The sequence below is a fragment of the Danio rerio genome, chromosome 5 (assembly GCF_049306965.1).
Source record: "Danio rerio strain Tuebingen ecotype United States chromosome 5, GRCz12tu, whole genome shotgun sequence".
NCBI classification, from domain to species: domain Eukaryota; kingdom Metazoa; phylum Chordata; class Actinopteri; order Cypriniformes; family Danionidae; genus Danio; species Danio rerio.
In genome coordinates, this window is record NC_133180.1 from 75,932,446 (window position 1) to 75,955,240 (window position 22,795).

The 22,795-nt window shown below is 39.8% G+C and overlaps 4 protein-coding genes across 4 annotated transcripts; all 4 read right to left on the bottom strand.

Annotated features, from left to right (window-relative positions):
* Positions 1-291: 291 nt before the first annotated feature.
* Positions 292-8,084, bottom strand: ugt2a4 (UDP glucuronosyltransferase 2 family, polypeptide A4). Its single transcript, NM_001177333.2, has 6 exons — positions 7,349-8,084; positions 3,935-4,083; positions 1,600-1,731; positions 1,438-1,525; positions 1,141-1,360; positions 292-1,063 (listed from the first exon to the last, which is right to left on the bottom strand). Exons 1-6 carry the CDS (start codon positions 8,061-8,063, stop codon positions 766-768), a joined length of 1,602 nt encoding a protein of 533 aa, NP_001170804.2. The 5' UTR covers positions 8,064-8,084; the 3' UTR covers positions 292-765.
* On the bottom strand, positions 292-14,425 carry ugt2a3 (UDP glucuronosyltransferase 2 family, polypeptide A3). The gene is made up of 6 exons (NM_001177343.2): positions 13,656-14,425; positions 3,935-4,083; positions 1,600-1,731; positions 1,438-1,525; positions 1,141-1,360; positions 292-1,063 (listed from the first exon to the last, which is right to left on the bottom strand). The coding sequence occupies exons 1-6, from the start codon at positions 14,365-14,367 to the stop codon at positions 766-768; spliced, it is 1,599 nt and encodes a 532-aa protein (NP_001170814.2). The 5' UTR covers positions 14,368-14,425; the 3' UTR covers positions 292-765.
* Positions 292-17,618, bottom strand: ugt2a2 (UDP glucuronosyltransferase 2 family, polypeptide A2). The gene is made up of 6 exons (NM_001020470.2): positions 16,872-17,618; positions 3,935-4,083; positions 1,600-1,731; positions 1,438-1,525; positions 1,141-1,360; positions 292-1,063 (listed from the first exon to the last, which is right to left on the bottom strand). Exons 1-6 carry the CDS (start codon positions 17,587-17,589, stop codon positions 766-768), a joined length of 1,605 nt encoding a protein of 534 aa, NP_001018306.2. The 5' UTR covers positions 17,590-17,618; the 3' UTR covers positions 292-765.
* ugt2a1 (UDP glucuronosyltransferase 2 family, polypeptide A1) lies at positions 292-21,645 on the bottom strand. The gene is made up of 6 exons (NM_001191050.1): positions 20,881-21,645; positions 3,935-4,083; positions 1,600-1,731; positions 1,438-1,525; positions 1,141-1,360; positions 292-1,063 (listed from the first exon to the last, which is right to left on the bottom strand). The coding sequence occupies exons 1-6, from the start codon at positions 21,611-21,613 to the stop codon at positions 766-768; spliced, it is 1,620 nt and encodes a 539-aa protein (NP_001177979.1). The 5' UTR covers positions 21,614-21,645; the 3' UTR covers positions 292-765.
* Positions 21,646-22,795: the final 1,150 nt, after the last annotated feature.

Here is a 22,795-nt window from a genome sequence, read left to right on the forward strand (position 1 = left end):
AGGATGAAGATGAAACCAGGGTGGACATTTCAGCACATCCAAGGAGACTCTCAGATGCTTTCAGAGAAAGAAAATCAAGCTGTAGAATGGCCCAGCCAATCACCTGAGCCGAATCCAATTGAACCTACAAAATAAAGCTCAGATTTGATAGACGAGACCCACAGAACCATCAAGATTTTAACTCTGTTGAAGTCAGACACCTGAGCAACACATGTGACTTCATTCTCCATACGAGAGGCGTCTTTAAGCTGACATCATTAAAAAAGCCTTTCATATAAAGTATTAAACACATTTCAGTAGTTCAGCGCTTTCTCCTTCTGTCAGTGTTATTACACACAACTCATTTCTCAGATTTGTTTTGTTTTATTGTTATGTCTTTATCGTTTGGGTTTTTACCAAAATCTCCCTCAATTCCATGTCAGCAGCTCCTTTGGAAATATTATTCCCTGAAAAATACATGACAACATGTGTTCAATATTTATTTCCCCGCTCTATATAGATTTTGATCGTCTGAAAGTTCCCCAAAAATATGCACTAATCTACTAGCAGGAGTCTCTGTGTAGAGCTCAGAAGAATAAACAGAATTAAAAATAAATAAATCAATGTTCAAAAAATTATTATTTACATATAAATGCACATGCATTTATTTGATTAAAAGCACTCTCAATTCACAATACACACAAACACACAATTTGCACAACCACTGACACACATACTGCATCTCTGTGGGGAATTATCTGGTCACTATTGGACTGCAGTTTGCATTCACTCATTTTTACTCTTCTGTGTTTTCCTCTCAGGACGGGTTTTCCTGACACATCTGCGGAAAAGGAAGCAGCATGCTTTAACCCAGAGGAATGTGATCAGAGCGGCGATGGAGAGTAAGAAGGCCGCGACATCCAGACAGTGGTACTGATACCAGCTCAGCTCATGCGCCTGAACTCGCAGATGTTTGGCTCCTTTATTCCGCATCACAAACTCAATCCAGTACACGGCCTGATCCAGCGGCTTCATCGGCTGATCGTGGTGGATTCTGGACAGCCTCATGATGCTCTCCTTGTACCTGATTGGGGAAGAATGATGAATGTTAAAGCGGATGCTTGTTTTCTCTGGCGGCAGGATTAAAGTGGCAGAACTCACGATGGGTTATTTAAGACAGTCTTTAGAGCATCCACCAGGTCTTTGGATTCCAGTGTGTTGATATCAAGGACTACAGCAGCTCCTTTGGTTTTCATGTGCAGTAGGTTATCAGGCTGATCAGCAAACAGTGGCAAACCCACCATCGGGACACCGTGATAAATAGCCTCATACAGTCCATTTGTGCCACCATGAGTGATGAAAGCCTTCGTTTTTGGATGACCTGTCAGATTACATAAATTCAGTATGCATCAGACATCAATTAATATTAATAAGCACACTTGACAGCACTTTCCTTACCAAGCAAATCATTCTGTGGGATCCAGTCGTAGATTTTAGTATTGGGAGCCAGTGTTTCTGGAGTTTTCCCACTGTAACGCCAAACAACCTGTGCAAATACATGGATGAGCAACTTATTAGTGATTGTTCTTGAGCACTGAGCACACTGAGTGATTTACACACCTTTTGCGGGATCTGGCCCAGAGCAGCAGCAATAGTGTTGGCTCTTTCCGATGTCAGGTTTTTAATCATGGAGCCCAATGAGAAAACAACGACGCCGTGATCTCCAGAGCTCTGAACAAACTCCTCCATTTCCTAAAACACACACGAATGCACACTTACTGACTCACAAACACTGAAAGCAAGGCTCAAATCAGTATAATGTCTACATCATGTGACATATATTGCATTTACGCTGACAATAATTCTCCTAGTGGAGGCACAAATCACATGAAAAAACACTGCAGTAAGAATTTATAGTGATTATTATGGTGTTTGGGCGAAGCAGTAGGTAGTGCTGTCACCTCACAGCAAGAAGGTCGCTGGGTCGAGTCTCGGCTCAGTTGGCATTTCTGTGTGGAGTTTGCATGTTCTCCCTGCGTTGGCGTGGGTTTCCTCCGGGTGCTCCGGTTTCCCCCACAGTCCAAAGACATGCGGTACAGGTGAATTGGTTAGGCTAACTTGCCCGTAGTGTATGAGTGTGTGTGTGTGAATGTGTGTGTGGATGTTTCCCAGAGATGGGTTGCGGCTGAAAGGGCATCCGCTGCGTAAAAACTTGCTGGATAAGTTGGCGGTTCATTCCGCTGTGGCGACCCCGGATTATTAAGGGACTAAGCCGACAAGTAAATGAATGAATGAATTATAGTGTTTTTAAACCACACTACAGTAAAGTACTGCTGATTCTACAATTATTACGGTAACACAACACCTACAGTAATGTAAACAATTCATCCAGTACTGTAGTTTTAGGGTAAATTATACTACAATACACCACAGTTTACTGTAGTAAAATCTAAAGTTTACTACAGTATTGATTACAGTGGATCAGTTCACTGTAATAATACTACATGTAGCATTCATTAACGGAGTGTGGTAAATACTATTACAATATAATACACTCGGCGACAGTAGATAGTGCTGTCGCCTTACAGAAAGGAGGTCGCTGTTTCAAGCCTCGGCTGGGTCAGTTGGCGTTTCTGTGTGGAGTTTGCATGCTCTCCCCATGTTCGCATGGGTTTCCTCCGGGTGCTCTGGTTTCCCCCACAAGTCCAAAGTCATGTGGTACAGGTGAAAAGCTTAAATTGTCCGTAGTGTATGAGTGTGAATGAGAGTGTATGAGTGTTTCCCAGTAATGGGTTGCAGCTGGAAGGGCATCCGCTGCGTAAAACATGTGCTGGATAAGTTGGCGATTCATTCCGCTGTGCCGACCCCTGATTAATAAAGGGACTAAGCCGAAAAAGAAAATGGATATAATACACTCGCTGGCCACTTTATTAGGTACACCTTACTAGTATTGAGTTTGACCCCCTTTGCCTTCAGAACTGCCTCAATCCTTTGTGGCGGAGATTTAACAAGGTGCTGGAAATATTCCTCAGAGATTTTGCTCCACATTGACATGATAGCATCACACAGTTTCACTGCAGATTTGTTGGCTGCACATGATGTGAATCTCCCGTTCCACCACATCCCAAAGGTGCTCCATTGGATTAGGTTCTGGTGACTGTGGAGGCCATGTGAGTACAGTGAACTCATTGTCATGTTCAAGAAACCAGTCTGAGATGATTCGTTTACGCCCACAGAACTGCCGCTCACTGGATATTTTCTCCTTTTCAGAGCATTCTCTGTAAACCCTAGAGATGGTTGTGCGTGGAAATCCCAGTAGATCAGCAGTTTCTGAAATACTCAGACCAGCCCCTCTGGCACCAACAATCATGCCACATTCAGAGTCACTGAAATCCCCTTTCTTCCCCATTCTGATGCTCAGTTTGAACTGCAGCAGGTCGTCTTGATCATGTCTACATGCCTAAATGCAATGAGTTGCTGCCAAGTGATTGGCTGATTAGAAATTTGCGTTAACGAGCAGTTGGACAGGTGTACCTAATAAAATGGCCCAAGAGTGTACACTCAACTTTATTATGGTTCAAAAACACTAGTATTTTACTATACATTACTATAGTGTTTCAGATGGGGGAATGTATTCCTTGACTAATTGTTCTCATTCATGCCATATAATTCTACCAAGATGTTTAGGATTATTGTTAGCATAGATCATTAAATTGTATATATATATATATAATTGCAAAGTTAAAATATCTCCCAGTTATCTTTTTAAATGAACTGTGACTTAATTACTCTGATAAGATGACATTGATTGAACGATACATTTACAAATTAAATAGTTCAGATGTTCATTATCTTGATTTAACTTGACTCATGGTGCCATTTTGTTCAACAGGTCCAACATTATTTAATTATACAGCATCTCTAGTACTGTTTAAATAGTACTTAAGATCATTACCTTAGACAGGGGTTTGGCAGGTTTGCAGTGCAGTCCTCCAACAAACTTAAAGTTAGGTGGGAATGGACGCGGATACTCGAAATCCCAGTACGTTCTTATCAGCCAGATATCTGCTTTTCCCATGGTCTCACACATAGTTGTGGGTTTACCTGTGACACACAGAGATATCCTGTAATGCTGATATCTATAATGATGACGATAAACACATCACTCTAAATGTAAAACAACAGCAGAGTTCACACCACAGCTATTAAATAACAAAAACGATGACTAGACTTGCAGTGATGTGCAATTTGTCTATACACACCTGACATGACAGAAACATTTAAACAACCCAATTCAGAAGCACACAATTAAGTGCATTTATAAGGAAGTTATGCTGTTATTAAGACGTGAACAGTTTGAACTTCATCACAGGCTAACCAATCAAATGCACTAAACTGCAGTGGCTTTTCATTCAGTCATTAATTTTCTTTCGGCTCAATCCCTTAATTATCAGGGGTCACCACAGTGGAATGAACCGCCAACTATTCCAGCATATGTTTTAAACAGCCGATGCCCTTCCAGCCACAACCCAGTACTGGGAAACACCCATACACACACACATTCACACACATACACACTCATACACTACGCTCAATTTAGCACTTGATTTAAGCAACTGGTTTACCGCAGGTTTCATCGAATCCAATTTAAGTCTTTTAAGACCTTTTTAAGACGATAAAGAATGACATTTCAGATTTATATAGGGAGATGCAAAGGACTTTTTAATGGCCCAGCAGAACTGTCATAATATTAGTTATGCATAGCGTTTTGCTAAAGGTTTTATTGAGATGTATTGTTGGTGATTGGATCAATTGGGCAGCTTTACATAAATAAAGGAAAATTAAGACCCCTTTAAAATGATTTAAGACCTACAAGACAATATTTCAGGATATCCCAGCATAAAATTTTGTGTTTAATAGACGTCTAATAGACATCTAAATATAGACAGCTTGGCTAAAACAAGGCTAAACTTGGGCTGCCAGTGAAAATCTAATAGACGCCTAAGAACAGCCCAAAACTAGACTAGTCATCAAGATTAGACAGACTTTATTTGTGTAGTCAGTCATTTCTGTTTACTTGATGACTAGTCTAGTTTTGGCCTATTCTTAGACGTCTATTAGATTTTCACTGACAGCCCAAATTTAGCCTTGTTTTAGCCAAGATGACTATGTTTAGACGTCTATTAGACATCTATTAGACATCTTTAAAAAAAAATGCTTGCTGGGATATTGAGACTTTTTTTAAGGCTTAACATTTAGTTTTTGAGACTATTTAAAACCTTAAAAATCTTGAGTATTTAGATTTCATTTCTGAACTCTCAGATTTTAAATACTTAATTAGTTATATTTCTCTCAAATATCATCCTATCCTAAAAAAAATTATAATAAAAAAAAATTATGTAATTTATTATTACATAAATTAAGTACTTGATTTAGGCAACTTTAAACAGGGTTCCTGCAGGTCTCACTAAGTCAAATTTACAAATTTTAAGACCATGAAGAATGAAATGTCAGACTTATATAGGGATAAATGCTAAGGACTTTTTAATCGCCCAGCAGAAAAACAAAAATTACTTGCCCAATCAAAAATTTTGTAGCCCCAAATTATTTATATAATGTCAAAACAAGCCCTAGTTTCCATAAAAACTAAATGTTCGCACAACAGACTGTGCTAATATTAGTAATGAATATCGCACTGCTGAAAGTTTTATTGAGATGTATTGTTGGTGATTGGCTTAATTGGGTAACTTTAGTTAAACAAAGGAAAATTAAGACCCATTTAAAAGGATTTAAGACCAACAAGACAATATTTCAGTGAAATCCCAGCAAACAATTTTGTGCTTATTAGACGTCCATTAGACATATTTTAAAGCAAGGCTAAACTTGGGCTTTCAGTGAAAGTCTAATAGACGTCTAGGAATAGCCTAAACATAGACTAGTCATCAAGATTAGACAGACTTTATATGTGTAGTCACTCATTTCTGTTTATTTGATGACTAGTTTTGTCCTATTCTTAGACGTCTATTAGATTTTCACTGACAGCCCAAATTTAGCCTTGTTTTAGCCAAGATGACTATGTTTAGACGTCTATTAGACATCTATTAGACATCTTTAAAAAACAAAAATGCTTTCTGAGATATTAAGACTTTATAAGGCTTAACATTTAGTTTTGAGACTTTTTAAGACCTTTAATTACCTTGAGTATTTAGATTTTTTTTGCTTGAACGCTCAGATTTTAAATATTCAATTAGTTTAAAAACTAAATGTACGCACAACAGACTGTTCTAATGTTAGTTATGAATATAGCACTGCTGAAAGTTTTATTGAGATGTATTGTTGGTGATTGGATGTGATCGATTTGGTAACTTTAGTTAAACAAAGGAAAATTAAGACCCATTTAAAAGGATTTAAGACCTACAACACAATATTTCAGTGATATCCCAGCAAACAATTTTGTGTTTAATAGACGTCTAATAGACATCTAAACATAGAAAGCTTGGCTAAAACAAGGCTAAACTTGGTCTGCCAGTGAAAATCTAATAGACGTCTAAGAATAGGCCAAAACTAGACTAGTCATCAAGATTAGACAGACTTTATATGTGTAGTCATTTATTTGTTTACTTGATGACTAGTCTAGTTTTGGCCTATGCTTAGACGTCTATTAGACATCTATTAGACATCTTTTAAAACAATGCTGAACATGGACTGCCAGTAAAAGTCTAATAGACGTCTAAGAATAGCCCAAAACTAGACTAGTCATCAAGATTAGACAGACTTTATATGTGTAGTCATTCATTTCTGTTTACTTGATGACTAGGCTATTTGGCCTATTCTTAGATGTCTATTAGACTTTCACTGGCAGACCAAGTTTAGCCTTGTTTTAGCCAAGATGACTATGTTTTGACGTCTATTAGACATCTTTTAAAACAATGCTGAACATGGACTGCCAGTGAAAATCTAATAGACGCCTAAGAATAGCCCTAAACTAGACAAGTCATCAAGATTAGACAGACTTTATGTGTAGTCATTCATTTCTGTTTATTTAATGACGTCTAGTTTTGGCCTGCTCTTAGACGTCTATAAGATTTTCACTGACAGCCCAAATTAACCTTGTTTTAGCGAAGATGACTATGTTTAGACGTCTATTAGACATCTATTAGACATTTTTTTAAAAACAAAAAAAGCTTGCTGGGATATTAAGACTTTTAAGGCTTAACATTTTGTTTTTCAGACTTTTTTAAGACCTTAAAATCTTGAGTGTTTAGATTTTTTTACTTGAACGCTCAGATTTTAAATACTTCATTAGTTTTATTTCTCCCAAATATCATCCTATCCTAAAAAAAAAGCCAAAAAAACTGCAAATAATCACCACGTATTTCAGTGTACAGCCGATCAACCGTAAGCATTGTGTTCAGGCGAAACACAGTAGTATGTATGAAGTAGAGCAGCATGTTTTCAACTCTCTCCATGAAGCTCATGCGGTCGGTGAGGTGATCTGTCAGAGCCACTGCAGGAACATAAGACGGAGGAGCGGGCATCTGACCACACATCCTCTCAAAAGTATACGCGAAAGTTAACCGAAGAGAGATGACTTGCGGGATGTTCAGCGTCTGCGCCATCAGGTCAGAACACGGCATCATGGGATCAGAAAAAAGCACGTCGTAATGAGATTCCCCAAGCATTTGTAGGAGATCATCGTTTTGAAGAAGGCTCCGGCACACATCAGCAGCAAGTCTCCTAAAGTTGGACATCACTCGCCATATCAGGAAACCTCTCTCCAATTTGCTGTCGGTCTCTTTCATCCAGAGATGAGTAAAGTCACTCCATATGACCTTGGCCTCTTCTTTGTCCATGTTGACTTTGAAGACGTGGTAATCAAAGCGCGCCTTCTGTGTGTGCGGTACTGTAGGAGATGAAGAGCTGACTAACACCGTCACACTGTGGTTGCGATCGACCAGAGCTTCAATGATCGCCCGCATGTTGTGCCAGTGACTGTACTCGCCTGGCATCACCAAAACCCTGCCAGACCAGCCGACATCTACTCCACACAGCAGCAGACACACTAATAAAGCCCCTGAAGTCATAGTGAAGCGTTCCTGCTCTTGTATATGTGCAGTGTGTGTGATCTGGGTTAAATGCATAGGCTCTATTTATAAGAGGATTTGGCCGAAGGTCACGTTGCATTATTGAGAGTAAACGCACTTTGTCCTCAATGATCAAAGCCATTTTTTTGCAGATCATACTGAACAGTGTTGACCTTAACTTTCACTGCACTTTCGCTCAGTTTAAATAAGAACGCACATATGTAAGATTACTTAATAAAAGAATGAATAAGGCACAAAACCAGTCACAAGGGTCAAGTTTTGGAAATTGAGGTTTATGCACTACATGCATGCTGCATGAATAAGCTTCAATTGATGTACACTTTGTTAGAATAGGAGATTTTTTTTTGGCAGAGATACAACTATTTTAATATTTGAAGAGTTCAAAAAAAATTTATTAATCTAAATACTGAAAAAACTGCCTTTAAAGTTGCCTAAATCAAGTGCTTAGCAATCCAGATTACTAAATCGAGTTATCAAATCTCATGAACCTTTTCATCACTGTATAATTTAAACACTCTGAATAAAGAGCAACGAATGAATCTCAGATTTTGATTTTTCGTTTGATTGCTTTAAATAACAGAGGTGTGACTTTAATAATGCTAGCATCTAACATAATAATAAAAGCATTCGGTTGCATTTCTAACTTTTTATTCTCGTTTAGGACAAGATTAGTTGTCCCACCGAGATCGACATCTTTAGATGTTATTATTATTAATTATGTGTATTTGTCTGGTCAAACACGCACCCAAAACCCAGCGGGTTTACTTTCGCTCTGCTTCAAATCGCGTGTACAGAATCCATTTGGGAAACATCGTCTATTTAGCAATATAGAGTGCGTCAGCTGACAGTCACGCACCGCTACATGATTATTTTGAGGTTTGCATTGGAGGAGCGATGGCACCTGTAATAAAAAAGAAGGGAATGTCGCTGTTTTTATATTTATTTTATGTTTTCATGCCTAAATAAAACGAAAGGATAGAACAGTTTCACATTTAAGACCAAAGGGTGTCCCCTGGTGGTTCAGCAGTATGGGTTGCTATCAATGACTGTAAAAAATATGGACGACGCGACAGCCCCTTTTCCCATTGAACGCCTTGAGGGCAAAACGCCTGCTTGACGGGCACAAACTGTCGCAAAAGACTGCTGAAATTGGAGCCAGACATGCGCAGAAGGATTGTCTGATGGAGCCAGAGGAGGAGCCGCGAAAATGAGCAGAGTCGAGCTTCCAATCAAACGCTTTATGTAAAATCAAACACGCCCCCCGAACTTCTCAGCATGCGTTTGCTGTCATATCAACACAAATGGATGTAATAACGTTAACAAATATGAGGGTTTTATATATTCAATATTCAACTTACTCGCGGCGTCGCGGGCTGATTCCGGCTCGCATGCGGCAGCGCCTGCTCGCTCGGCCGCCGCATCTGGCTCGATTGACTCGTACTGGAATCGGGCAGTGAGTCCAGGCATCCGGAGTAGGTCTAGCAGAGGTAACATTAGTCAGTCTGAGCTCTAAGAGATAAGTCTCCGGCAGGCGAGAATCAGGCCGGAACTGTGTTTTGCTATCTGGGTGGCTAGGCGTGTATCAGCAAACTAATAAAGCCCGAAAAAAGCCCTGAACTTAGCGAATAAACAGTGTTCCACCAGGATCATGTATGTCAGAAACTATAGTTTACTGCTGAACTCATTTTGTCATGGTAAAATAACACAGAAATCGAATAATAACATTTCAGTCTACTTCAGTCTCCTGCTGAAGCTCAGACGCCGCGCTTTGAGAAACTGTCAATCACAGCTGTCAATCACGATGACACGCCCAGCATTAAATTACTGCTAAAAACAAACTGTTTACAAAAATGAAGATCTGCACCTATTTCAGCACAATAACCAGTGCCTTAATCGACCAGAACTATCTTTCGGGACATTTTATTGCAAGTGTAATATTTTTTTTTATTTGGGCTCAAGTCTCCTTCATTAACACGGAGGAGGCAGGCTTTATGACTTGTACTGCAGCCAGCCCCCAGGGGGCGATCTAACGGCCGAAACCTTCACTCAAACGCAGGCTTGCGGCACACTTGGTTGCTATAGGGAGGATTGGCTCTTTAAAGGGCACATAGTTTACCCCTTTTTTATGATTTAATATTAATATTATGGTTGTTCTGAGTGTGCCAGTTTAGGTTCAGTTCAAAACACAGTTCAGATTTTTTATTATAATGTGTTAAAGAGTGTCATGTTGGGGGTGTGTACACAGCTCGCTGTTTTAGGGGAGTGTTGCTTCATATGAAAATTAGTTTCAAAGTCCCTCCCAACGTAACAAGGGGGCGGAGCCAAAAGCTCCCCAGCTCTGTGTTTGGCAACAGCCAGGCAGACAGAGGAAGGCAACATGAGTGAGAGGACCAGCATTCAGCCGTACATGTACGACCCGGACACAGACCAAGCAGGGAGTACACAATCATTTGTGTCTGTATTGTTTTATAGCCAACTGTGTGCTAGTTTAAGGGCCTACTCACGCTATGCCATCCGTACCGTGCCCAGGCCCGTTTCCCGGATCGTTTGAGAAGTGTGAGTGCGCTGAATCGGGCTCAGGCACGGTTCCCTTGGCCGGCCCTGGCCAGGTTGGAAGAGGTGTGAGCGCGGTTCACTTGGGCTTTGGCGCGGTACGCTTGTGTGTGAGTGCAAAACGCGCCAAAGCCCGAAACTGAAAGCAAGACGTGACTTTTAAGGGACTGTTTGATATGAATTTATTAATCATTCTTACTGTTCGGTGAACACAAACTGCCATCGTTTATTAAAGACGCAAACCCCTCACTGCACGTCAGCTGCGCGCCTTCAGCAGACCTCCTCATTCCTGCAGCACGAGAGCTTTATGATTGTTTATGAGCGCCAAAAGTGGCGGATCTGTTCGGCGAAATATCTGACTGCGTGTCACCGCATCCCTAAGGACAGTTTGGCTAAATATTTGACGGCATATTAAACGACTGAAACAATATAACTAGAGAAATCTCCACTGTGCTGCTGAGTGACAGTGCTTCTCACTGAACAGCGCAGCAGAGATGACGTAAGCTTGCCGAAGCCCATTTGTGGTGTGAGCGCGGGCCGTCGGGGGAGACGGGAGGGGGGACAAGCGTGCTTTGGCCCGGTTCGAGGCAACTGTACCTAGTGTGAGTACGGCCTAAAGTTCAGAGCTAGTTCACCGAGACTAATAACCACGCACACTGAATTAACTTTGACTGAGGCACCGGATGCGCTGCTCAGAGCCGCGACACGGCACACTAGACACGCACATTCGCATGTTATTTAATATGAAACTATTCAGATGGCGCTCTGTGGTGCGGCAGAAATATGAAGAGGCCGCGGACAGCCACCGACTTGAAGTGCCGTTGTGTGTACCCTGATAGAAATCTATGTTAAGAATTTTGAAATGCATGGCAGTGCATGTCGCCGAGCGGTGCTTCTGGTGTGCGACCTGCAGGCAAGTTTGTTATTTTATTTTCAATGGAGGGACACACACGTGAGGCAACGCGCTCACACTTTCCAGCTGCACCTAGTTAAGATCACAGGGAGCTTCTGTGACCGCGAGAAATGCCAACGCAATGAAAGGTACACACGTTTGCAAACCTGCCTAGTTACAAACAATAATTCCAATTACAGCGATCATGTGGTGAATGTTGATCTTGTGTTGAGCCCAATGAGCCTTACATCTAAAAATAGAGCACGGGTGTTCCTTTAGTGACATCGATTTGACTCGCGCTTAAAATGTCGGACGTGAAACAACAAACTGAGGATATGGTGATGCGCGCCTGTCAATCAATATTGGTGGGCGGGGGGACCGCACTCCTACGTCAAGTTGCAGTCAATCTCAAAATCGCTCCAATTGGTCCACCGTTTTATGTTGTTAAATTGAAAAAAAAGGACTGGGTGTGTTTATATCGCCCCAATATGATGGACACTATACTTACACACATGTCTGTCCAAACAGCTTGAAAAGTTTTTTCACCATAGGTGCCCTTTAATGTTTATTGCCCCCTTCAGAGAAAGCTTGAAAATATGGGAGAAATTCGAGAAAATACCTTTACGAGATAATAGCGGGATGGAACTGTAAAATACGGGAGAATCCCGGGAAAATGGGAGGGTTAACAGGTATGGTGTAAGCGTTAGGACCAGGGGTCCGTTCTTCGTACCTCGCTTAAATGATCTAAGATTATTTGGCAGATCCTGGATCTTTTAATCTTGATAACTGATCTCTCGCTAATTTGGTTCTTCAAACAAGTTTGCGAATCAGATTAGAATGTCTGGATGAACTGATCTGAGATCGCTGCGTGTGTTATGAAGGACAGATCTATCGATCCTCGAAATCATGATCAGCAATGCAACGATTGGCTGACGGCACAGCAGCGTAATGACATCATCTGATTAATATTCAATTATCCACGTGAGCAAAATTACATCAAATTAGCAGTAAACGGTTTGTTAAATATGACACGCAAGAACTTTCCACATTTGTTGTGAGCTGCAGGCTTTACACTTTCATGTGTCAAGAGTATTCATCATGTATTTCAATGCATATCAATGTATTTAGTTCTACATTTAGAAAAGATTTTCTTTATAATAGTAGCAGTTTTTTAATCGGTGTAAAGAATAACTGGTTGTTTACAAAACTTTTGTGAAGCATCAAGTCACCGTCATATTAACTATCAAAACATGTTAATGACTGCATAAATGTATTATTGCTTTAAAAAAAGTCACATATTGTGCATTTCTATTATACACAATTTGTACTAAAGCGATCTAAAAAGTTCATATCAATAAGTTTTCTCTTTGCACCACCAGATGGCAGTCTTTGTACTTTCATTTCGAGGGTGCAGATTGCATAAGTTTTATTAATATGTAGCTATAACTTTATTTATTTTATTAATGACTATAACTTATATATATATATATATATATATATATATATAGTTAAAAAATGTACCATTTTCCCAAGTGTATATAACTACTACTGTAAGAAAATATCAGAATTCGGAACATACTTTCTGTATTATCTTTGGTTGAACTGAGCCGATCTAATCCTGTTTATGTGAATTGAACCTGCTCCCGATCAGGTTTGACCTAGCAGAACTGTTGCCATGACAACAACTCTCGGATCAGCTTTGAAGAACGAAACGATCCTGGATCGTGTCAAATCGTCAATATCCAAATCCAGCTAACTGAGTAATCCACGTACGAAGAACGGACCCCAGCATAGGTGCATAAATAACGCGCTCTGCACTGGACTTTAGAGCAGCTTTTAGTTGGTCAATGGCGCGGTCTATTTCAGCTCCTCTAAATGGCAAAGCGCCAACAATGCCCATAACACACCTCCTTTATAGACCGGCACACCCATGAGTCCACAAAATGGCGCAAATGGATTTTCTATTTAAACAATGCGGAAAATTAGGGTTGCACTGGTCTTAAAATAGCAGCAAATTACACCATACACATCTTGCGCCTTACTGCGCCCGGGTGTATGATAGGGGGCCCCTACTGTTATACACAATTATATATAACATTGAATCAAAAACAAAGAAATGTAATTACCCCTTATTTCAGTGTAGATCCGATCAAAGGTAAACATCATGTATAGTTTGAAAAATACATCATGTGAGAAGTACAGCAGCATGTTTTCAACTCTCTCCATGAAGCTCATACGGTCAGTGAGGTGATCTCTCAGAGATGCTGCGGGAACATAAGACGGAGGAGCGGGCATCTGACCACACATCCTCTCGAAACTATAAGCAAACGTTGCACGCAGAGACAAAACAAGCGGGATGTTCAGCGTCTGCGCCATCAGGTCAGAACACGGCATCATGGGATCAGAGAAGAGCACGTCGTAATGAGATTCCCGAAGCATTTGTAGGAGATCCTCCTTGAACATTCCTTTACACACTTCATCAGTGAGCGTCATGAATCTGGACATCACTTGAAAGATATTAGACACAGTCTCGTATTTGGTGGCGGTTTCATTCATCCACAGGTAAATAAAGTCACTCCACACAGCATCAGCCTCTTCTTTCTCGATGTTGACTTTGAAGACGTGGTAATCAAAGCGCGCCTTCTGTGTGTGCGGTACTGTAGGAGATGAAGAGCCGACTAATACCGTCACACTGTGGTTGCGATCGACCAGAGCTTCAATGATCGCCCGCATGTTGTGCCAGTGACTGTACTCGCCTGGCATCACCAAAACCCTGCCAGACCAGCCGACATCTACTCCACACAGCAGCAGACACACTAATAAAGCCCCTGAAGTCATCCTGGATGAGCGCAGAGTGATCTGAACACTGAGGGTCTGAATACTGGATGTTTACTATGCGCACTGTTTGGCCAAAGGTTGTGTTATATTATGGAGAGTTGCTGCTCTTTGATCTCAGTCATAAAAAAGCCTAAAGATAAAGTCAATATACCTTTTTAAACTGTGTGCTATAGGTCTGTGTACATACACTGTAAAAAAATATCCGTAAATTAGCAGCTTTCCGTATTTTTTGATTCATGTTTTTATTTTTCCCTGTCTATTTTTGCTTCTGAGTTGCATTATGGGAGCTTGATCTTTATACCAACAACTTTTCGTCTTGAAAAGTGACTTTCATGAATATTTTGAATAGTTTGCAGTGCTATATCGTCTGGGTTGGTGTTGTATATTATGCTAAAATAACCTTGTCATAAACCAGTGACAAGGCAGTGCATTCTCTGTTGGACTTATTTCCCTATATGTAGGGTCAGATGGATTCTGCACACGTTTTTTTGCTATTTCTGCAGAGAATTGTGCTTAAATCTGCAGATTTCTGCGGAATTATTTTGGGAGTCTCATAACCAGGGCCAAATGGAATCTGCGGTCATTTTTTGCTTTTTCTGCGGAGAATTTTGGTAAAAATCTGCGGATTTCTGCTGAATTATTTTGGGAGTATCCAGCGGAGTATCATAACTTAGACCTTAATATATTAAATAAAAAATAATTCATTACTGAGTAAAAACTGAATACATTCAGAATTACACATTTACTTAAGTAAATAAACTGAATTAATGATAGGCTAAAAATCTGCAGAAATCTGCGGAAAATCTGTACAAAATCTGCAGAATTCTGCACGCGCAGATTCCGTGTGGGCCTACTCATAACTAAAACCTCAATATGTGAAATAAAAAATAATATCTTTTAAACTTTTATTTAATGTTTACAGTGCAAATCCAATTAGATCCACTTTATTTGGTAAACAAAGCAAGTCTCTCATAATATCTCTACTAAAAGACAGGAAATATTACTGTACAAACTGCATTGTACATACATCAGATCAACATTTTCATATTAGTCAAAAATATTACTGTATTAAATTTTATTAAATTCAGCCAAAATTAACCCCCATAACAATAAGTGACCACCACATCCCAAAAATGCTTAATTGGATTGAGCTCTGGTGACTGTGGAGGCCATTTGAGTACAGTGAACTCATTGTCATGTTCAAGAAACCAGTCTGAGATGATTCACGCTTTATGACATGGTGTATTATCCTGCTGATAAGAAGATGTGTACACTGTGGTCATAAAGTGATGGACATGGTCTGCAACAATACTCAGGTAGGCTGTGGCCTCGACACGATGCTCCATTGAAACTAATGAGCCCAAAGTGTGCCGAGAAAATCTCCCCCACACCATTACACCACCACCACCAGCCTGAACCGCTGATACAAGGCAGGATGCTTATTTGAGTTACTGTTGCCTTTCTATCAGCTGGAACCAGTCTGGCCATTCTCCTCTGACATCAACAAGGCATTTGCGCCCACAGAACTGGCGCTCACTGGATATTTTCTCTTTTTCAGACCATTGTCTGTAAACCCTAGAGGTGGTTGTGCGTGAAAATCCCAGTAGATCAGCAGTTTCTTAAACACTCAGACCAGCCCGTCTGGCAGCAACAGTCCCCTTTCTTTCCCATTCTGATGCTCAGTTTGAACTGCAGCAGATCGTCTTGACCATGCCTACATGCCTAAATGCATTGAGTTGCTGCCATGTGATTGGCTGATTAGAAATTTGCATTAACGAGCAGTTGGACTGGTGTACCTAATAAAGTGGCCGGTGAGTGTAAGTATTGTAAGTAACCTACTAAGCTATAATAAATAACAGACTTTACTAGTAGCCTATCTACTATAAATTAATTTAGTATTTTTCCGTGTGGAATTACTTCAGGGGCAGCACTTTAATTTTCACTAGTTTTATTAGTATTTTTTTCAATGCTTTTAAATATGCGGGCAACAAATTATAGATTCATTTTATTAAAAAATTATTATATTATTCTTATTTATTCTTACTTATTTATTATTATCCATCCCCCCGCCCCCCCGCCCCCCCACCCCCTGAGTTCTTAATCTGGGCCTGGCCCCAACTCAAAAATATTAAGTTACACTGAAAAAAAATATTCAAAGATGATTCCTTGAGTTTACTAAAATTTTTTTACATAAAGTGGTTGTAAACAATTTATTTTTGTTGAATTTAAACAAACAAATTAAGTTGAACATTATTAAACTTAATTTGTTTAAATTCAACACAAATAAATTGTTTGCAACAGTTCTGCATGCAACACTTTTTTCAGTGACTTAACATAATTGAACATAAAACAATCAAGTTGTCCTTAAAACATCTCCAGAATTGTGTTGTTTCAGCTCATTTAAAACTACTTATTTAAAATTGGCTGAAACAACACTTGAGATTTTAGATGCATCTAAATTAATGTATTTTTATGTGTGCATTAAAATATTAGAGAACCCTTACCTAATACATCAGTGTAGTAACTATCCAAACTTATCCAAGCCACTATGTAAAACGAGACGGAAAAAACAATATTGGCGATCATGTTCTGCACTCTCTCCATGAAGCACATGCGATCCGTCAAAACCGTCTGAGTGATCGGTACAAACGACGGCGGAGCGGGCATCTGTCCGCACATCCTCTCCAAACAAAACCCCGGTGAAATTCGCACAGAAAGCACCAAAGGAAGACCCAACATCTCAGCCAGCAGATCGGCACACATGAACATAGGATCGTTGAAGAGCACGTCAAATTTTAAAGCGGACAGCTGCGCGATTAACGCGTCATTACGCAGCATGGAGTCGCACATTGCCCGGTGCATCACGCGCACTCTCCCGAGCAGCTCTATGATTTGGAGAGCGGTCTGGAGTCGGTTTGGACTGGGATGCTGCGTCCAGATGTGGATCAGCTCTTCGCTCGCTCCGTCCAACTCCTGCGCACTCAAAGGCACCTCAAACACCAGATACTGAAACCTCTCCTGCTGGGTGAAGTTGATGGTTGGAGAGGCCGAGCACACCAGAACTGTTACTGTGTGGTTTCTATTCAGCAGCTCGTCTACTACGTTTCTCATGTTCTGCCAGTGGCTGTACTCGCCCGGTAAAACGAGCACGTTACCGGCGTGCGTAAAGCTGAATATGAAGATTAGGACAAGCGGAGACGGCTTTAATAAGCACTTCATCATGGCAGAAGAACTCGAAAACAACTTAGTGCAAGAGAGTGGCTGTTCTCACGGGATGTTGATAGCTGTGGGCGTGTACAGGTGGGAAGTTTCGCTGTAAAGGCGGAGTTTGGACGTAGAGGCTACGTCACAGCACGTCAAAACACATGCGCTAGATTTATCTGTAATTTGGCGAAATGTAATTGACTTTACTGCTGTCAATATTGATGGAAATATTACTTTTCATGGGACAGATGTCCTTTTAGGAATTTTTGAAAACTCTAGAGATAAAAAGACCAATATATTTATTTATTTTGTATTTTAATGGCCAAATTTCATATTCACAAATGTAAATTTTCAGGTAAAAATCCAATTGCATTTGAAGAAGAGGTGAAGCATTATATTCAGTCCATATTACCCTCAAGAATCAAAAAGCTATGCAAATTGTACAAGCCTGTATATCATTAATGCATTCCTGTGATTAGTTTATGTCTCTCATATAGCCTTTGAAATTTAGTTTGACTTGCATTGTATTTCTTGACGTTATTCAATATTAATAAAAAAGATTTACCTAATGCGCTTTAATTATTTTTATACACTTCTGCACTATAGTCATTTATTCACCCCTTATTTTGTTTGTTTTGGTATTGTTTTTCTCTTTGTAATAACGCAGTTAATGTAGCCTGTGTTTTCCTTGTTTGTTATTGATGTCCTGATTGTGTCTGTATATTTTCATTCATGAATAACAATAAAGAAATAGATTAACATGAGCAAAATATAGAACTATATAAAGAATTGGATACTAAAATGTCATAGAAAACCTTAAAAATGCAAATTCATAACGAAAAGAATGTTGTTATAATTTTCATGGAGGTTAAAGTTAATCTTATAATCTATTATAATTGTAATTTATGACTTTGTCAAACGGAATAAAGCAGAACAAACCAACATTTATTTATTTATTTATTACAGTTTTAATAACAGGTTATTATTTCATATTATTTGTTTTTAATTTACTAAACATTTTCTTATTTCTTTTATTATTGAATATTATAATAGAATAGGAAAAAATCCCAGTTGCCTTAAATTTTTAAGCTGAATCAAATTAACCTTATGAGTCTGTAGACCTTGTATTATGCAAAACTGACTTAAAACAGCTTGTGTAACTTATAAAATTAAGTTAGAACATGATTTACTTAGTTTAAGAAGTTACAATGGACTAAAAACATATGCTGTCATGACTAATTGATCATATAATTTTTATACAGTGCATCGATAATATTATCAATCGTGCTAAAAATCCAAAATGTATAAAAATTTGCAGATCACAAAAATTTTATTAACTACCATAAAATGATCTTGTTTCTGAAACTAATTATTTTTATGTTAATAATTATAAAGGTTTCAGTAGTTTTTTCTCTTGTTCAATATTTGTGTACATCTGTTACTCTTAAAATCTAAGTGCTGCTGCTATTCAAAACGTAGAAAAGAAAGACCAAAAAATGACGTAAATATAATTTTCTAAATGCTGAAGTCATGGTCAAATTTCAGTTGCAGCATGAACCGACTGATCCAGTGCTCTTGATTGTGAAATACTGCATGTCAAAGTGCACATTATCAGCGGTTTTATGCTTCCTTTGTTGTTTATTGTAAATGTTAAGGCCATAGAAATATCTCAGGTGACAATTCAAAGTGCTTTTGAACTCAGTATAACCTTATAACTCATTGTTTATTGGTTCTTTGTTTGTAAAGCTGCTAAAACACTAGTGAAAGTTCTCCAGGTGTATATAAAGAAGCTCCAGCAAGCGTATTTCTCTGTACTCTTATACTGATGTAAAACCAACATTGGGTCATATAAGAACAAACCCATGTTGGGTTCATTTTTTTCAACAAAATTTACATTGCACTTTTTAAAAATAATAAGACCAGCTGATTGGTGGAGAGGAGACAGAGTGATGAAGCCAGTTATGATATGGGGAGGGTTAGGTGGCCATGATGGGCAGGCGCCAGTGGGCAGATTTGGCCAGGATGCCAGGGTTAAACCCCTACTCTTTTTCGAAGGACATCCTGAGATTTTTAACGACCACAAAGAGTCAGGACCTCGGTTTAACGTCTCATCTGAAAGACGGCGCTCACTGAACAGTATAGAGTCCCCGTCACTATACGCATACAGACCGCAGGTTGGGCGCCCCCTGCTGGCCTCACTAACTTCACTTCCAGCAGCAACCTAGCTTTCCCATGTGGTCTCCCATCCAGGTACTGACCGGGCACAGCCCAGCTTAGCTTCAGTTGGCGACCATGTGAGAGTTGCAGAGAGCTAGCTGCCGGCTAATCTAACACTTGGGTTTGTTCATATTTTATCCAACACTGGGTTAAAACAACCTGCCATGTTAGAGTTTAATAGATTATAACAAGGCTATATTTAGGTCATCAGCAAAACTATATTGAAAATATATAGTCCAAACATTGGCCATCAAATAGACACATTAGACTTCTCGTGTAGTCATTTATTATACATATACACCATATTTATAGTCAGTTTTTCACTTTAAAAGTTCTGGGTTGTTTTCACCCAATGTTAGGTCAAATGTTGAATTATTTAAGAAAAAAACATTTAAATGACTTTTAAAACCAAGCATTGCTTAAACCTTGGGTTAAAAACAACCCACAATCATTTAAAGTTTATACGCTTAAAAGTATACACATAATATTATTATCAGCTGTGGCTATATCATAAGATCCTCGAGCCCGGGGCTCCCTACCGCTTGCAAGGCGAGAGGGGAGTTTGAGCTTAGGTAAACCTGGAGAACTCCCCTGCTGTAGTAGCTGAACAGATAGTGATCGCTCTTAAGAGATAACTACTGACTAGGAGCATGTCTATGGTGCAGATTTTGATTAGTCAATTAACTTAAGTTGCATGTTTTTGGTTGATGGGAGGAAGCTGAGAACCTGGGGGAAACCCACGTGAGCACAGGAAGAACGTGTAAACACTGCACAGAAACGTTGACTGGCTTGGACTAGAACCAGTGATGTTCTTGCAGTGAGGCAACAGTGCTAACCACTGGGCCGCCGTGCCACCCATCTAGGAAAGGAGGAGGAGTAGGGGTGAAAGGGGGGATTCTTCAAAACAAAGATGGCTGTGATATTGAACTTAAGGTATTTATAGTGGCTTAGGAATCGTCTGATTGGTCAATCATAAACTGAATAATGCGGGACCAGCCGCAATATAAATAAACTTCACTTAATAAGTTACAATGAACTAAAAACAAACGTTGTCATGGCTAATTGATCGTATAATTTTTACAGAGTACTCACCCAGGACCTCAGAATAATAGTGATCCCACTTGAATTTGGTGACTAGATAAAACAAGAAGTCCTGCATGCCATAGAAGAGGAAGTTTTTCAGTCTGTCTATGAAATCCATTTGGTCTGTTTTCTCAGAGGCCACAGCGGGCACGTATGATGGCGGAGCCGGCATCTGACCACACAATCTCTCCAGAGTGTTGCCAAAAGTAAACCTGAGGCTGAATATTAACGGTATGTCCAGTTTCTGGGCCAGAATCTCTCCGCATATATAAAGCGGATCAGCTAGTATCACGTCAAACTTCTCCATCTTCCACTTCTCAAGCAGATCTGCTCTGGAAAAGAGTGCATTGCATGTGATTTTATTCTGCGCTGTGGCTGTAGTAATCATCTCATGGATCTTCAGCGAAGCTGTGATTATGTTATCATTGGGTAGGTCATGAGTCCAGTATTTCAGCATCCTCTCCAAATTGTCCACGATTTCCTGCTTTGTATATGGCACCTGTAAAATCTCCGCATTGTATCCAGCTGATGGGGTGGTCTGGACTGACGGTGTGGCCGTGTGGGTCACCACTGTGATATTGTGTCCTCTTTCAATCAGCACATCTAGGATGACTTTAATATTGAGCCAGTGGCTGAATTCAGCCGGCCAGACGAGGATCTTCCCTCCTGAAACACAAAGCAGGTTTTGGTTCAGCAGAAGCGCTAGCAGGAGAAAAACACCGGTGCTTCCTCTGGGACTCATTGTGTTAGCAGTGAATGATTCTGGAAACTGGATGAACAAACACCTGGAGGTGGAGCTTCTGACTGTGACTTACGCAATCAAATAAAGGGGAAGGGCACTTGCAAAACCGCTTATTTTACAATACAGGAAGTCTGAGGGCGTATATTTGATATGTGGATCATGGAGTTGGGAAAGGTTTTTATTTTAACCCCTTAACCGTCACCCCACAATTAGAACTCACACTTTATTAAGATTATAGGTGATAGATGCATGTAATGATCATAGTTGTAATCATGATGGGCTCAGTTAAGGGGTTAAGAAAGACTTCAACTTCGATAAAGAAAAGAAAAAGATGCTTTCAAATAGTTTGGCAAATCTGTGTTGGTGCATTGCAGCTGCTATTTGTTTATTCATTCATTAATGTTCCTTCAGCTTAGGCCTCATTTATCAGGAGTGTTTAGGCCTCATTTATCCAGAATGTTTTATGGAGAAGATGCCCAACCAGCTGCAACCCTGTACTGGGAAACACCCATACACACTCATACACTATGGCCAATTTAGCTTATTCAATTCACCTGTACCACATGTGTTTGGACTGTCAGGGAAACCAGAGCACCTGGAGAGAACATGCAAACTCCACACAGAAAGCCGGGACTCAAACCAGCGACCTTCTTGCTGTGAGGCGATCGTGCTACCCACTGCGACGCCCTGTATTATAATTTTATTATCATTATAAGTTTATTAATATTAATTGCTGGTGGAGGAAAACATTTCCTGACTCACTCCTCCTAAACACCCTAAAGTGGCTCAATAATATTTAGATCTGGGCACTGTGCAGGCCATGGGAGATGTTCAACTTCGCTTTCATGTTCATCAAACCACTCTGTCACCAGTCTTGCTGTGTGTATTGGTGCATTATCATTCTAATAAAACGCCAACTTTAGGTACAATGTTTAAACTATTGGGCCAAAGTTTGGGTTGTACGCTTCTTTGGGGCTTCTCCACACTGTAACTCTCCTGGATGTGGAAAAGATAGTGAAGGTGGACTCATCAATGTTTTACATTGTCCACAGCCAAATATTTTCACTGCACTTTTCACATTAGCATTGAAACTGATGTTTGACATTGACACTACTGGCCAAAAGTTTGGCTATTGATCTTATTCTTCACGTATGAGAAGGCGCATCCATTGTAATCCTTTTA